At 43.0% G+C, this 12,639-nt stretch overlaps 1 protein-coding gene across 1 annotated transcript in view; it reads left to right on the forward strand.

Moving 5' to 3' along the window:
- The first annotated feature begins 3,077 nt into the window (after positions 1-3,077).
- Positions 3,078-12,639, forward strand: part of LOC142143178 (putative cation-transporting ATPase 13A4) — a 132,364-nt gene continuing 122,802 nt past the window's right edge. Inside the window, exons 1-2 of the mRNA XM_075200886.1 lie at positions 3,078-3,140; positions 9,953-10,126. Coding sequence (XP_075056987.1) covers positions 3,078-3,140; positions 9,953-10,126 — 237 coding nt within the window. The remainder of the gene's footprint in view (positions 3,141-9,952; positions 10,127-12,639) is intronic.

Here is a 12,639-nt window from a genome sequence, read left to right on the forward strand (position 1 = left end):
AGGCTCCAATTTGAAGAGTCAGTGGAGATGTACTTTGAGTAATGAGACCATTAATTATACGTGATCCATCAATAGCAGTAACGGCAATGGGAACCTTTAAGGAAATCACTGGTAGAGACCATTGATTCACTAGGGAACTAGAGATAAAATTTCCAGCAGCTCTAGAATCTATAAGTGCTTGAGAGACAAAGGATTTGGTAGCAAAGGAAACGGTGACATCAAAAGCACAAACTTTCACATTCGTAGAACATGGAGAGGACTCCAGGGACCCTAACCTTACCTCTCCAGAACTGGTTAGGGCCTGGCATTTCCCGACTTCCTAGGGCATGAGTTCAGCATGTGAGTAGAGTCAGCGCAATAGATACAGAGTCTATTTTTCACTCTTCGTTCTCTCTCCTCAGATGTTAGTTTAGAGCGACCTAGCTCCATAGGTTCTACTGGAGGTAGAGAATGACGAACTTGAGATACTGAGCGAAGAGGCGCTTTGCAGGAAGTTATTCTCTCAGAATCTCTCTCACGAAATCTCATGTCTACACGATGGCAAAGGGAAATCAAATCATCCAAGGAGGAGGGTAACTCTTGAGAGGTCAGTGCGTCTTGAATTTTATCGGAAAGCCTCTGCCAGAAGGCGGCGATCAATGCCTCAGTGTTCCACTGAAGTTCAGAGGCAAGTATCTGAAATTGAATGACATATTGAGCTACAGTCCGAGATCCTTGGCGTAGTCGGAGGATACTGGAAGCTGCAGAGATAACACGACCAGGTTCGTCAAAAATACTTAGAAACGTAGAAATAAACAAGGCACTATCTTGCAATAAAGGGTCATTTCTTTCCCACAGAGGGGAGGCCCATGCGAGAGCCTGTCCGGAAAACAAGGAGATGAGGTAGGCCACTTTGGAACGATGAGTAGAGAAGTTATGAGGTTGAAGTTCAAAATGAATGGAGCATTGATTAAGAAAGCCCCTACAGGTTTTGGGATCTCCATCATATTTAGAAGGAGTAGGCAGGTGTAGCGTGGAAGCGATGGACACCTGGGATGGCACTGGGGAAGGAGATGGAGATACTGGAAGATCAACAGTTGCTGCTACATTTTGCACAGGGGTTCCTTGGGAGGCTAAAGCCTGACAATATTGCAACAACTGTTGTTGGCGAACATCTTGTTATTCGATTCGGGTGACCAGATACTGCAGCATCTCTTTAGCTGTTGGTTCCGATCCTGGGTCTGTCATGGTCCGATCTTACTGTCACGGGCACTAGGAGTCTTGCCCAGGAATTCACCAGATGACTGGGCTTACCAGAGTAGTGAAGCTCTCACAACGGTCCTCTGGTAGCGGGGTGACTAGCGGAACAAATATCACAGCAGATGGAGAGAGAATGCCAATAAATAATAGGAAAGTCAGTGACTTGCAGCAATCTTTGGTCAATGAATCAGCGACTAGCTGATATAATGGAAAGGCAGATTTGAACACGGAGATCAGGATGGACGTGAGTAGATGCAGAGAGGTAGCAGGGAAGTCAGTGGTCTGCGTACAGCAAGTTGTACCACTGCTTATGGTGAAGAGACTTGTCCAGGTTCAGGTAGGTAGCGGGGAAGTCAGTGGTCTGCGTATAGCAAGTTGTACCACTGCTTATGGTGAGAAGACTTGTCCAGGTGCAGGTAGGTAGCGGGGAAGTCAGTGGTCTGCGTATAGCAAGTTGTACCACTGCTTATGGTGAGAAGACTTGTCCAGGTGCAGGTAGGTAGCGGGGAAGTCAGTGGTCTGCGTATAGCAAGTTGTACCACTGCTTAATAGGTGAGGATGTGTACAAGTGTTGATGAGTGGAAGCCAACAAAGATAATAGGATGCAGACACTGAGAGCACAGAGGAACTTGATCCCAATAGGTATGCAGCGTATCCAACAAAGTCTATATGACGGTATGTGTGGCGCTGCTTGGTAGAGACTTGCTCAGCACAGATATGCAGGCCAATAATAGATAGTCAATCACAGTTATGCATATAACGACTGAGTAGTAGGGTTAATTCCAAACAGGTATGCAGCGTAACAATAACAGTCTATAGCGGGTATGGATACCGCTGCTGAGCGTGGAAACTTGTCCTAGCGGATATGCAGAGTAAATGTAGAAAGTCAATAACAGATAGGCATACCGCTATTCAGTAGAACAGTCTGTCCACAGGGAGATGCAGGAACTGCAGAGACGCTGGACGGCAGAGACGAGTGTAGGAACCACAGGTGAGTAGATCCGGTAATCAGAGTCCAGCTGAGGACACAGGCAGGAAACAGGAGACTGTAGCAGGTATGGAAACCAGCGATGAGTAGTTCAGGAATCAGCAGAAAACTGAAGACACTAGTAGAACACAGGGAACACCTTCAGAGACTCACAGGGAATGAGACTCCAAGATCAGGCAATGAGGTAATGCACACAGGTGCCTTAAATAGGGAGTTGCCTGATCAACCAATTTGGATTAAAAGCAACAGTCACAAGAGTTCTTGGGAACTGCGCATGCGCAGACCATCAGGATGGAGGACGGCCGCGGTTCAGGATAGGTGCCGGCAGGAAGGCTAGTGAGCCACGCACCAGCGCAGAGGCACTCACGGTCCGGTGAGTGACAGTTTGCATGAGTGGGAACTACACTGGGTTGGGTATTAAATACCAAAAGTGATAAGGTCGACACTACTTACCGCTACACTGTGAAGATGAAAATGTCATTATTGACATGTCCATCTCCCAAACTGTTGAAAAAGCTGATCCACAGATCGAGTGGGCGTAGCACAGGAATGACGTCAGTGGTAAAAGCAACAGTATTGTTACTGCTGTTAAGGGGGCAATGCAAGTACGCGGCAGCTGGACAGTGCTTTTTAATAATTCTTGTACATTGCCCCCTTAACAGCACTAACAATACTGTAGTAGTGTTGGTAATGGTAGTCGGGAAACCAACTACCACCGACTACACTACATATATAATTAACCACTTATCTCTTATTTCCAAATTATATTACTTAATATTTGCATATTTATTACATTTACATAGAGAACAAGCAGAGGTAGATGCATACAATTATGAACACACTCACAAACATGTACAACACTGATGCTATATTAAAAGCACAATATATACTTTCAGAGGGGTTAGAGAACATAGTTAAATGCAAAAAAAAGAACTTAGCAATTTAATGTTTTCAATGCCTTACAAATACGCATAGAATGTTTGGTATGCACAGAAAATGAAGAGTCGTACTTGTTCATTATCTGCTTGTAAGCAAATGTGTGGATGGTTGAACTTTGAAAAACCTACGCTGATACTGCTAATCACTAGTGCTCAATAGATCTGTTCCGTGATGTTTCCTGTTGCTAAAAGCACTGCTCACTGAGATGGAATTGTTAAACTCTGGAATTTATTTAGTTGCAATGCTATTTCCTGGATCCTTGTAGCATTTGTATAAGGTATTGTTCGGTGTTCTCCCCAGCACCTTTTTCCCGGGGGCTTCACTTGGCTGTTTTTACTTGCCACCCGTTTCTTGGACCCCAAGAGAGTCCTATTATAATAGAATAAACCATTGTTTCTCCTATTAGAACAGGCACTATGTTAGCACTACAGCTAGCAGTGTGTGTTAGACCACTGGCCACCAGTCTGACCAGTTCTGGTAGCTGTGGGCAATAATCTTCAACATTTTTAAATATTATTACAAGGTATTACATTAGCCACCCGGCTGGCAAAATTTTCTAGGGAGAACACTGATATATATTTGTTTATTACAGATTGGTGTGCTTTGCAAAGAATTTTTACTTTCAAAATGACACAATCATGAAATTTTTGGGGGGTTCTTTGCTTTTTAAAATGTTGTAGGCCTGAAAGTGATGTTACAGTTTATGAGGTTAATGCTCTCCCTGGGCCTGAGTCGTTAAGGAGAGCAAAGCAAAAAAGGAGTAACTTTGATCCTGGACAAACCATTTTACAATGCAAGGGGTGCAAATTAGTTTATTATTTTGCATGTAAGGAAAATACTTTCTGCTTTTTCATGTAGCACACAAATACTTGGTAGTTTAATTTTTACACTGAAATTGAAAGAGGATCTAGGTCATGCCTTATCCCAACTATAAATCTGTCCCCACATTACTCCTCTTTTTGCTTTGCTCTCCTTAATGACTCAGACCCCCTTTGTCTTGATTGGAATCACAGTTCTGATCAATAGTGCCTTTAAAAAGAGTCTTTCACAGTCAGGTCTCCCTTGGTTATTTCTTTTTTTTTCATTCTTTTTTTAAGCACATGTGTACCAATATTTGTTTCCTATATATCACTCTTAAACTAGCATATCTCCCCATTATGCACACTTAATTGCAGTGGCGCACACAGGGGGGGTTTCTGAGTCTCCAGAAACCCCCCTGCGCTAACTAAGTGGCCACCATAGCGGCACTATCCTATACAGCAGCCGCGACGCTGTCAAAGAAGCATCAATGGCGGTGCTGTATTGTATACAGCACCGCCGCGGACGCTTTTTTGACAGCGCCACGGCTGCTGTATAGGACAGCGCTGTCGCATCCGGCCCTTCCTTTCTCAAGATGCCACCAAAGCAATCATCCATTCACTCATCATCTCCCGCCTCGACTACTGCAACCTTCTCCTCACTGGCCTCCCATCTCGCCCCCCTCCGCTCCATTCTCAATGCGGCTGCTCGACTCATCTTTCTCTCATGCCGCTCCTCCTCAACCTCCCCTCTCTACCACACCCTACACTGGCTCCCTTTCCCCTACAGGATCCTTTTCAAACTCCTCACCACCACTTACAAAGCTCTCTCCCAATCGACTGCCCCCTATATCTCTAATCTCCTCACCATTCACACTCCGGCCCGCTTCTTGCGCTCGGCCAATGACCGTCGCCTCTCCTCCACTCTGATCACCTCTTCCCACTCTAGAATCCAGGACTTTTCCCGAGCTGCCCCCCTGCACTGGAACGACCTCCCTCACTCCATCCGTCTCTCCCCCAACCGGTGCTCCTTCAAACGGCACTTAAAACCCACTTCTTCCTTAAAGCCTACCAACCATCCACCTAACTCCTCATCCACTCTTCTCGTTCTCCCTCTCTCCCCTGGTCCCTCTCCTCTCTCCCCCTGCCTCATTGGCTCCCTTTCGTGCCTGTTTTTGTTCCACCCTCCCTTAGGATGTAAGCTCTTATGAGCAGGGCCCCCCCTCCCCTCCGGTCTCCACACCGGTTCTTCTGCTTTGTCTTTACTCCATATGTCTCCCTGGAGTTCTTGAAGCATTGGTACACTGTGTTTATTGTTCTGTACTTTGTCACCCATTTTGTACTACTGTTTGTACTGTGTACGGCGCTGCGGAAACCTTGTGGTGCCCAACAAATAAATGATAATAATAATAATAGCACATCTAGGAAACTTTGCCACACAGCAGAAAAGAAAAGTGGTGCAAGATGGAATTGTCCTTGGGCCCCCCCACCCATCCTTATATAAGGTATTGAAAAGGACATGTACAGTTTAACAAATCAAGCACTCCAGCGACAAGAAGTGCCACTTTTGTGGCTGAAGTGCTTGGTTTGTTTGGGCCCCCACAAAACCAGCTACCAATAGCTTAGCTGCCTTAAGCCCAACAGTGCTGTCAATGAACTCTACATCATTAAAGCATGTCTGTCCTTTAGTCTTCTTCTCCTCTGTGGATACCTCCCTCTCATCCTGGAAGAACTGCAAATTTATTTAGACACAGGAATGGATATTACAACTGGAGTGGCATTAGATCTTCTTCAGACAGACTGTGACACGGAACATGTGGGCAGCATGGGATCCGTCATCCCACCCTTATAATGGATCTTAAAAGGACATGCACACTTTAACAAACCAAGATCTTCAGCGACAAGGACTGCCACTTTTGTGGCTGAAGTGCTTGACTTGTTTGGGACCCCACAAAACAAGCTAGCAATGGGCTTAAGGCATCTAAGCTAACAGTGCTGTTAATGAACTCTACAGTGGGAAGACATTGTTGTCATAATCCTTAACCTCATCCTCAACCTTATCTTAGGGTACATCATCCTCACAAAATATTAATTCATCCCCGCTGGAATTCACCATTACAGAAGTCTCTGTACTTTGACAAATTGCCGAGAAATGCCTTCTTCTATCCTGAGGAGAGTCCAAGTGGGATACGCCATGTAGCAATGACATTATCTGTTTTTGTAACAGATTGTCAGCTGTATGCCTGTTAGTGAAGCCTGCCTCTGAAAAATCTGACCTAGTTGGGTACATGCTGCTGCTGTTCCTGCTTGTGAAGGAGAATCACCAACCCAGTGGGCTGTCACAGTCATAAAATCTTTAGTTTGCTCACTTCCGCTTGTCCACATATCTGTGGTTAAGTGTACAGTGGGTAGAATGGCATTATGTAGCACAATAATTACATTTTTACAAACTTTTTGGTAGATGTGAGGAATAGCTTTTCAAGTAAAATGGTGTTGTTCTGGAATTTGTTAACGGGGACACAAGACCTCAATTAACTGTCTAAACCCAGCTGCATTAATAGTGGATATTGGACGCAAATCTAATACTAACATAGTTGCCATGGCTTCTGTGATCCACTTTGCAGCTGGTTGATAGCTTTCAAACTTGCTATCTCTTGAAAAGGATTGTTTAACAGTCAATTGTTGTTATCAACTAGTAGCATGAGCACTAACACTAAAGAATTCTTCTGAGGAATTCTGGATAGTGGAGGAGTCATCTAGCCTTAGTAGCTTTGATGCAGGACTAACTCCGATCGCTAGTGAGGATTTTGATGAGGACGGTGTTGTGGGTGTAGATTTCAGGTGACCGGATCTAGGTGAGAGATGGGAGCTAGCTGATGCTGGGCTGCCTGTTGTTATTTTTTTAGCATAAGTTTCAGATTTTCCCAAAAGCTTTCCATGAACCCTCTTTAAATGGCATAACATGGATGAGGTACTTGCCTCTACTTACTGTGGCTTTACAAACGCTAAAATGGCTAGACAACTGTTGTCAGGATTTGGATAAAAATAATTCCACACATAAGAGGATGATTTTCTGGTCTTATGTCCAGGCATGACAATGGTCTTCTTCTTATCTTACTGTCAAAAACTGCCTCCACTGGTGGAGGACTTACACAGACAACATCATCGTCATTAACATCCTCATTAGCGCCATCGTCAGCTACACAAATTGCCCCCTCATCATGTTGCAATTCCAAAGTGGCATCCTGAATTTGCGTATCACCGGCTACACTTGGGCTGCTCATCCACACATCTGAAGAAATGATGAAAGGAGTCTTCTTTATGAGCACAGTATCAGAAAGGTCAGACTTACTGTGACAGGATGGACCGCCTATGCCACCCTGTTTGTTGTTGCAAATACGCCCCTCCAACCGCAGTAGGAGGAGCCTGCTGCCATCACTGGACTCCTTTATGGCATCCAGAATCATGTTCCTTTTGGGTATCTGTCGCTGTTAGTGTACTCCTATGCTGGTACACTTGGGTTTTTACCCCTGACCGCTTACTATGGATCACGGTGCTGTAGATGGATCCCTCCTGGCCTATCACACTGGCCAGAGCTGCTGGGTAGCGGGCATAGCGATGGTACTAGGAGCTGGGTCCAAATTTCAGAAGAGCCAGAGGATGGATTAGATTTAGGGTCTAATCTGTAGGTCACAGGATAACAGCAATATAGAAGAAGTTGCCATGCAGGGTCTTGAAGCAAAGAGTCATGTTTATTTCACTCAAGTGTCCTGACAAGGAAAGTTCCATCAAAAGGTCTAATTAACATGAGATTGCATGGGTGCTTTCTTTCAACAGTTGCTGAATACACATTTCCTCCAAAGAAAAGAATTCCACATGAAAAGTTGCAAACCCCAAACAAGGCATTTCCGTACACAAAGATATACAAAAGACTTTCTAAACAAAGGCTTATTGAATCAGACATGTACATCAGAAATAATGCATTTCCTCTATCAAGGTAAAAACAAATGAGTTTCTTTCCTGGTCGGAAAAGATTTAAAGATTTCCCTTACCAAAATATACACAATATCAAAAAATAAGTGCATTTGCAATTATATAAATAAGCGCCCTGCACTTTTTCCTTTAAATAAATTTAAAGGAAAAATAAATTTATACCATAAGTTACTTATAAGTGATCCAGTCACACTTACACATAGCATTTGTGGATAGACTCTCTTCAGTGATTTATGTCATTTCTGAATCTGAGCATAGAGTTTCTTCTGCCTTACAGGTTTTTTTCAGCACGGCACTTACAATTAAAATATTTTTGGCATCACTTTTTGAGTCTAAATGACAAGGTCTTGCATCATCATGACTGACCTTTCAAGTAGATGCCTCACTGACAATTGCAGACATTCATTCATACAGAAAGGCAAATGCCTGATTCTGTACTTGCCACTGCGTGTGTATAATGGTACAATTTTATGTTTTTTCTGCAGTTAACTTTGCCTTGATTAAAGGTGTTTTTTTCATTACCGAGGTAAAAGGTTTTTTTTTTACATTTTTGTTTTCCTGACTTTAAAACACTATGCACTTTTAGGCTTTAGCAGATGACGTAGAGGGATTACTATCATCATGACTGGTGCCAGCAGCTGCTTGGTGCTCCTAGTCTTCTGTGGACTGATGTGAATCCATATGGATGGCACAGAACAATGTGACTGGAGACTTTTAAGAACTCTGTCAGCCCTATTATTTCTGTTTCAGCACTGAGCACTGCCACCTCTCCTGTTTCTGGGCGAGCTATGGCACAGTACAATGTTGCTGAAGACTTTTAAGAACACTTCCAGTCCTATTATTTCTGTTTCAGCACTGAACACTGCACACCTCTCCTGTTTTTGGGTGAGATATTGCACAGTAGAATTTGACTGGAGACTTTTAAGAACACTGCCAGTCCTATTATTTCTGTTTCAGCACTCAACTCTGCCACTTCTCCCTTTTCGGGGTGAGCTATGGCACAGTAGAATGTCACTTGAGACTTCTAAGAACACTGCCAGCCCCCCTTTCTCTTTTATCAATGACGCTGCCCAAGTGCAGTGGAGACTGCCAAGAACCCTGCTACCCATTCTGTGTCTCTCTGTGAAATGGCGCGGGATCTCCGTTGGAGGGCAGTACTTATAGAATGCAAAACTCGCAAGATTCGACAACGCAACAATAATGTTTTGCCTCTTTTTCAGTTCCGAGGGTGCGCAAAAGTACTGAGTCCGCTCAGCTCGGTACTCGGATCTGCAATTATTATTATTATTATTATTATCATTTATTTATTAGGTGCCACAAGATTTCCGCAGCGCCGTACACAGTACAAACAGTAGACTATACAGGGTGAAACAGTACAGAACAATAAACAAAAATACCAATACTTCAGAAACTCCAGGCAGGCTGCTGCAATAAGCACGGAGCAGAAGAACAGGTGAGGAGACAGGAGGGAAGAGGACCCTGCTCATGTAAGCTTACATCCTAAAGGAGGGTAGACAGAATCAGGCACAAGGGGAGCCAGAAGAGAGAAGGGAGAGCGAGTAGTGGAGATTAGGGGTTAAGTAGATGGTTGGTAGGCTATGCGGGAGAGGTGAGTTTGTTCGGGTGGGCTCGGTTTTCCTAAAACTGAGCCTGAGCATCTCTAGTATTCTGAGGTTGTCCATAACCTCTTGTATTACACTGCACACTTCAAATAACGAGATGGTCAAAAAGTAACATTTAATATTAGTGTAAAAAAGCCAACCTTTTTAAGTATAAAACATACAAAGACAAGTACGCACATCATAACACAAGTTCACATACTACATTTAAAGGAGAATTAACATCAAAATAATGCCCCATAACCCACCTGGGAAGACCCTGAAGATGCTTATAATGTTTGCATTAGTGATATCTGCTCAGTTTCTGCAATACTGAACTATTTGCTTAAAACTTTCTTTTTAGACTTAAACTACATTTTTTAAATTTCATTTCACAGGAGCTGTTTGGTTATAGAACAGAAAAGTGTCGAAATGTCCTGTGTATTTTCGGTTACATTTTTACCCTGGGGCTCCTTAAAATGATCTTCTATTGGAAGCCTGAGCTGGATGTCTGGTGGCATTGTGTCTTGTGCAGCTTGGAAGAAGCTGATGTCATATTGCTGAGAACTACAGTGAGTAACCTAACTTTTCCACCATTCAGTTATCTGTGTTAAACATCTATGTGATGTTTGTTGTCTTATATTGCTGTGACCAGCCCGCATTTCAGTTTTGCCAAGGGCCAATTCAACAAAAAATACTTGTGTCTAATGATTTTCACATTGGTCAAGGAGAGATAGGGCTTTTTTAAAAGGGCATTACACAGGCAAACAACAGACAAAATAGCAAAATAATAATAATAATATACTTTTCCTTGAATGTTTCCCTAGCTACCTTGATACACTTTACAAAGCTGCAGACATTACCACAAAAGTTATTTGGCTACTTCTCCCAACTATATGAATGCCAAACATGTTAAATTTGGATCTGAGTTAGAGTGGACGTAAGTCCAACTGGTGACTGCAAAAATCGACATTGTTTTACTGCGCATGCAATGAACACTTAAATGAAGCATGCCCCTGGACATGTGGCCTATTTAGAGTAGGTTACAACTCCAAATATGTATGCTGGGAGTCCTATATGTTGTGGCTCCTAAAGATATTGTTGTGTAAAGATATGTATTTCTGATGATGAGCAGCGCGTATCTTTACATATATAAATTAGGACAAATCAGCCCTGTGCTTAGTAGTAGTAGTAGGTGGGTGCCAGGGTAATGTTTATTTTTAGTTTAGCTTTTTTCAGTTAACAACCAATTTGTTAGGAACTCCCAAGTCAGTACAGTGAAACTCGGGAACTACTCAGAAGGCCAGGTGTTCGCTGGAGCCCTTAGTGGTGGGGACAGACTGGGCTGTGGGCCGACCGAGGGTCGAGTAGCGTATACTGACTTAAAGGAGTTTCCCAGGAGTAATTGGTGGACAGTATATAAGAGAAATCCAAGGTCAAAAGGTCACAGGCACAGATGCAATATCCAAGGGCAAGCGAAGGGTCAAACTCACAGGCAAAGAAGCAAAATCCGAATTCCAGGCAAAAGGTCAAGGTCAGAAGAGAAAGTTCACAGGTCCAATAACAAGCAGGGGTCAAACACGGGAGGTCAAATCTATGGTAGCAGGAACCTAAGCGGATAGTACAAGCAGGCAGCAGGACTGAGGACAGAACGCTATAACCGGCAATGAGGCTCGGTCCTCATTGCCTTAAATAGTTCAAGCAGCCAATCTGAGAGGAGCCCACACAGGAGAAGCCTAATAGATAGAAGTGCTGGTGGCCAATCGTAATGCAGTGCTCAGCTGCATACTAATAACTGACTCCTCTACAAGCTGCCTCCTAGGCACCTGGACAGCCATGATTGGCTCTCACCTAACTAGCCCTGTGCGCGCGCGCCCGCCTATTAACCAGCTGGCCGGGCGCGGCGTCAGGGAATCTGTAGCGTCCCGGTTGTTGCCCAGGCAACCGGGACGTGGAAACCGGAAGTGACGTCCCGTTACCGTAGCAACGGCCGGGACGTCATTGGAGGATCCTGGAGAGTCGCGGCGGTGTCCTCGGCCGCTGCGATCTCTAACACAATTATGGCAGCATCTTAAAACTCAAGGAATTAGTGCAAGGCAAATATAAAATAAATATCAACTTTTCTTTAATAGTAACAAATAAATCCACAAAAATATACACATTCAATTATTCAATCATAAACCTTCCACATTAACATAGATATAGAGCTAGAGCGAGCTCATAGCTAATAGTTTGCTACTGGAACGGCATATTTGTACAGCATGCTTCAGGAACTCTGTGAAAGCAGTTACTCAGATGAGTCCCACAGAGCAGAAGCACAAGTCGGCAATAAATTAAGTTGATAGCACTGGGTCGTGAATTAGTTTGTATATTTTAAGTTCATCACTAAGGAACTCTGTGAAGCCTCTGTATTTAGGAGTAATATATGTTCAAAAACTCCATCTACGTTGAAGAAAAAGTGTAAAATCTGTTAAGTCCTCCAACTCTTAATCATTCATCTAATTCATTCAGCTTCTATACAGAATCTGTTACTGTCACAATTACACATTTATACTTAGATTAAACAGAATGGAGAGCTCTTAAGTGTTAGTATTAGAAACAATGACCATCACTATAGTGATCTGCTATCTGTTATGGGAGTAGATAATATGCAGTTAGTGTCTATAAGAGACCTCTGTATTTAGAATTATATTTTAAATATAATAGTTTAATAATCGATTAACTCACAGAACTAAGGCTAAATCTATCAATATTTCATAGGAAAATCAAACTGATATCTAATAACTGGGACTTAATTCGTTATAGGATTTCACTCACATTCTGTAATTTTTCTCTTTGAGGATAGAGTTTCCCTTGACAGATTCATGCACATTTTGTGGATCAAAGAAATAACCCAATACAGATTTGTTTGAGGCACTAAAATATTTGATTCTAATGAGTGTAATACTTTGTTTATCACATTATATTATCACAAAAAATACTGCACTGTATATGCTTATTCATTTTCTCCCTTCACTACGTACAGACATACAATTGAGAAAAAGAAATAACATATTAGAATTCCACACCAACACAAGAACACGTA

The sequence above is a fragment of the Mixophyes fleayi genome, chromosome 3 (assembly GCF_038048845.1).
Source record: "Mixophyes fleayi isolate aMixFle1 chromosome 3, aMixFle1.hap1, whole genome shotgun sequence".
Classification (NCBI taxonomy): Eukaryota; Metazoa; Chordata; class Amphibia; order Anura; family Limnodynastidae; genus Mixophyes; species Mixophyes fleayi.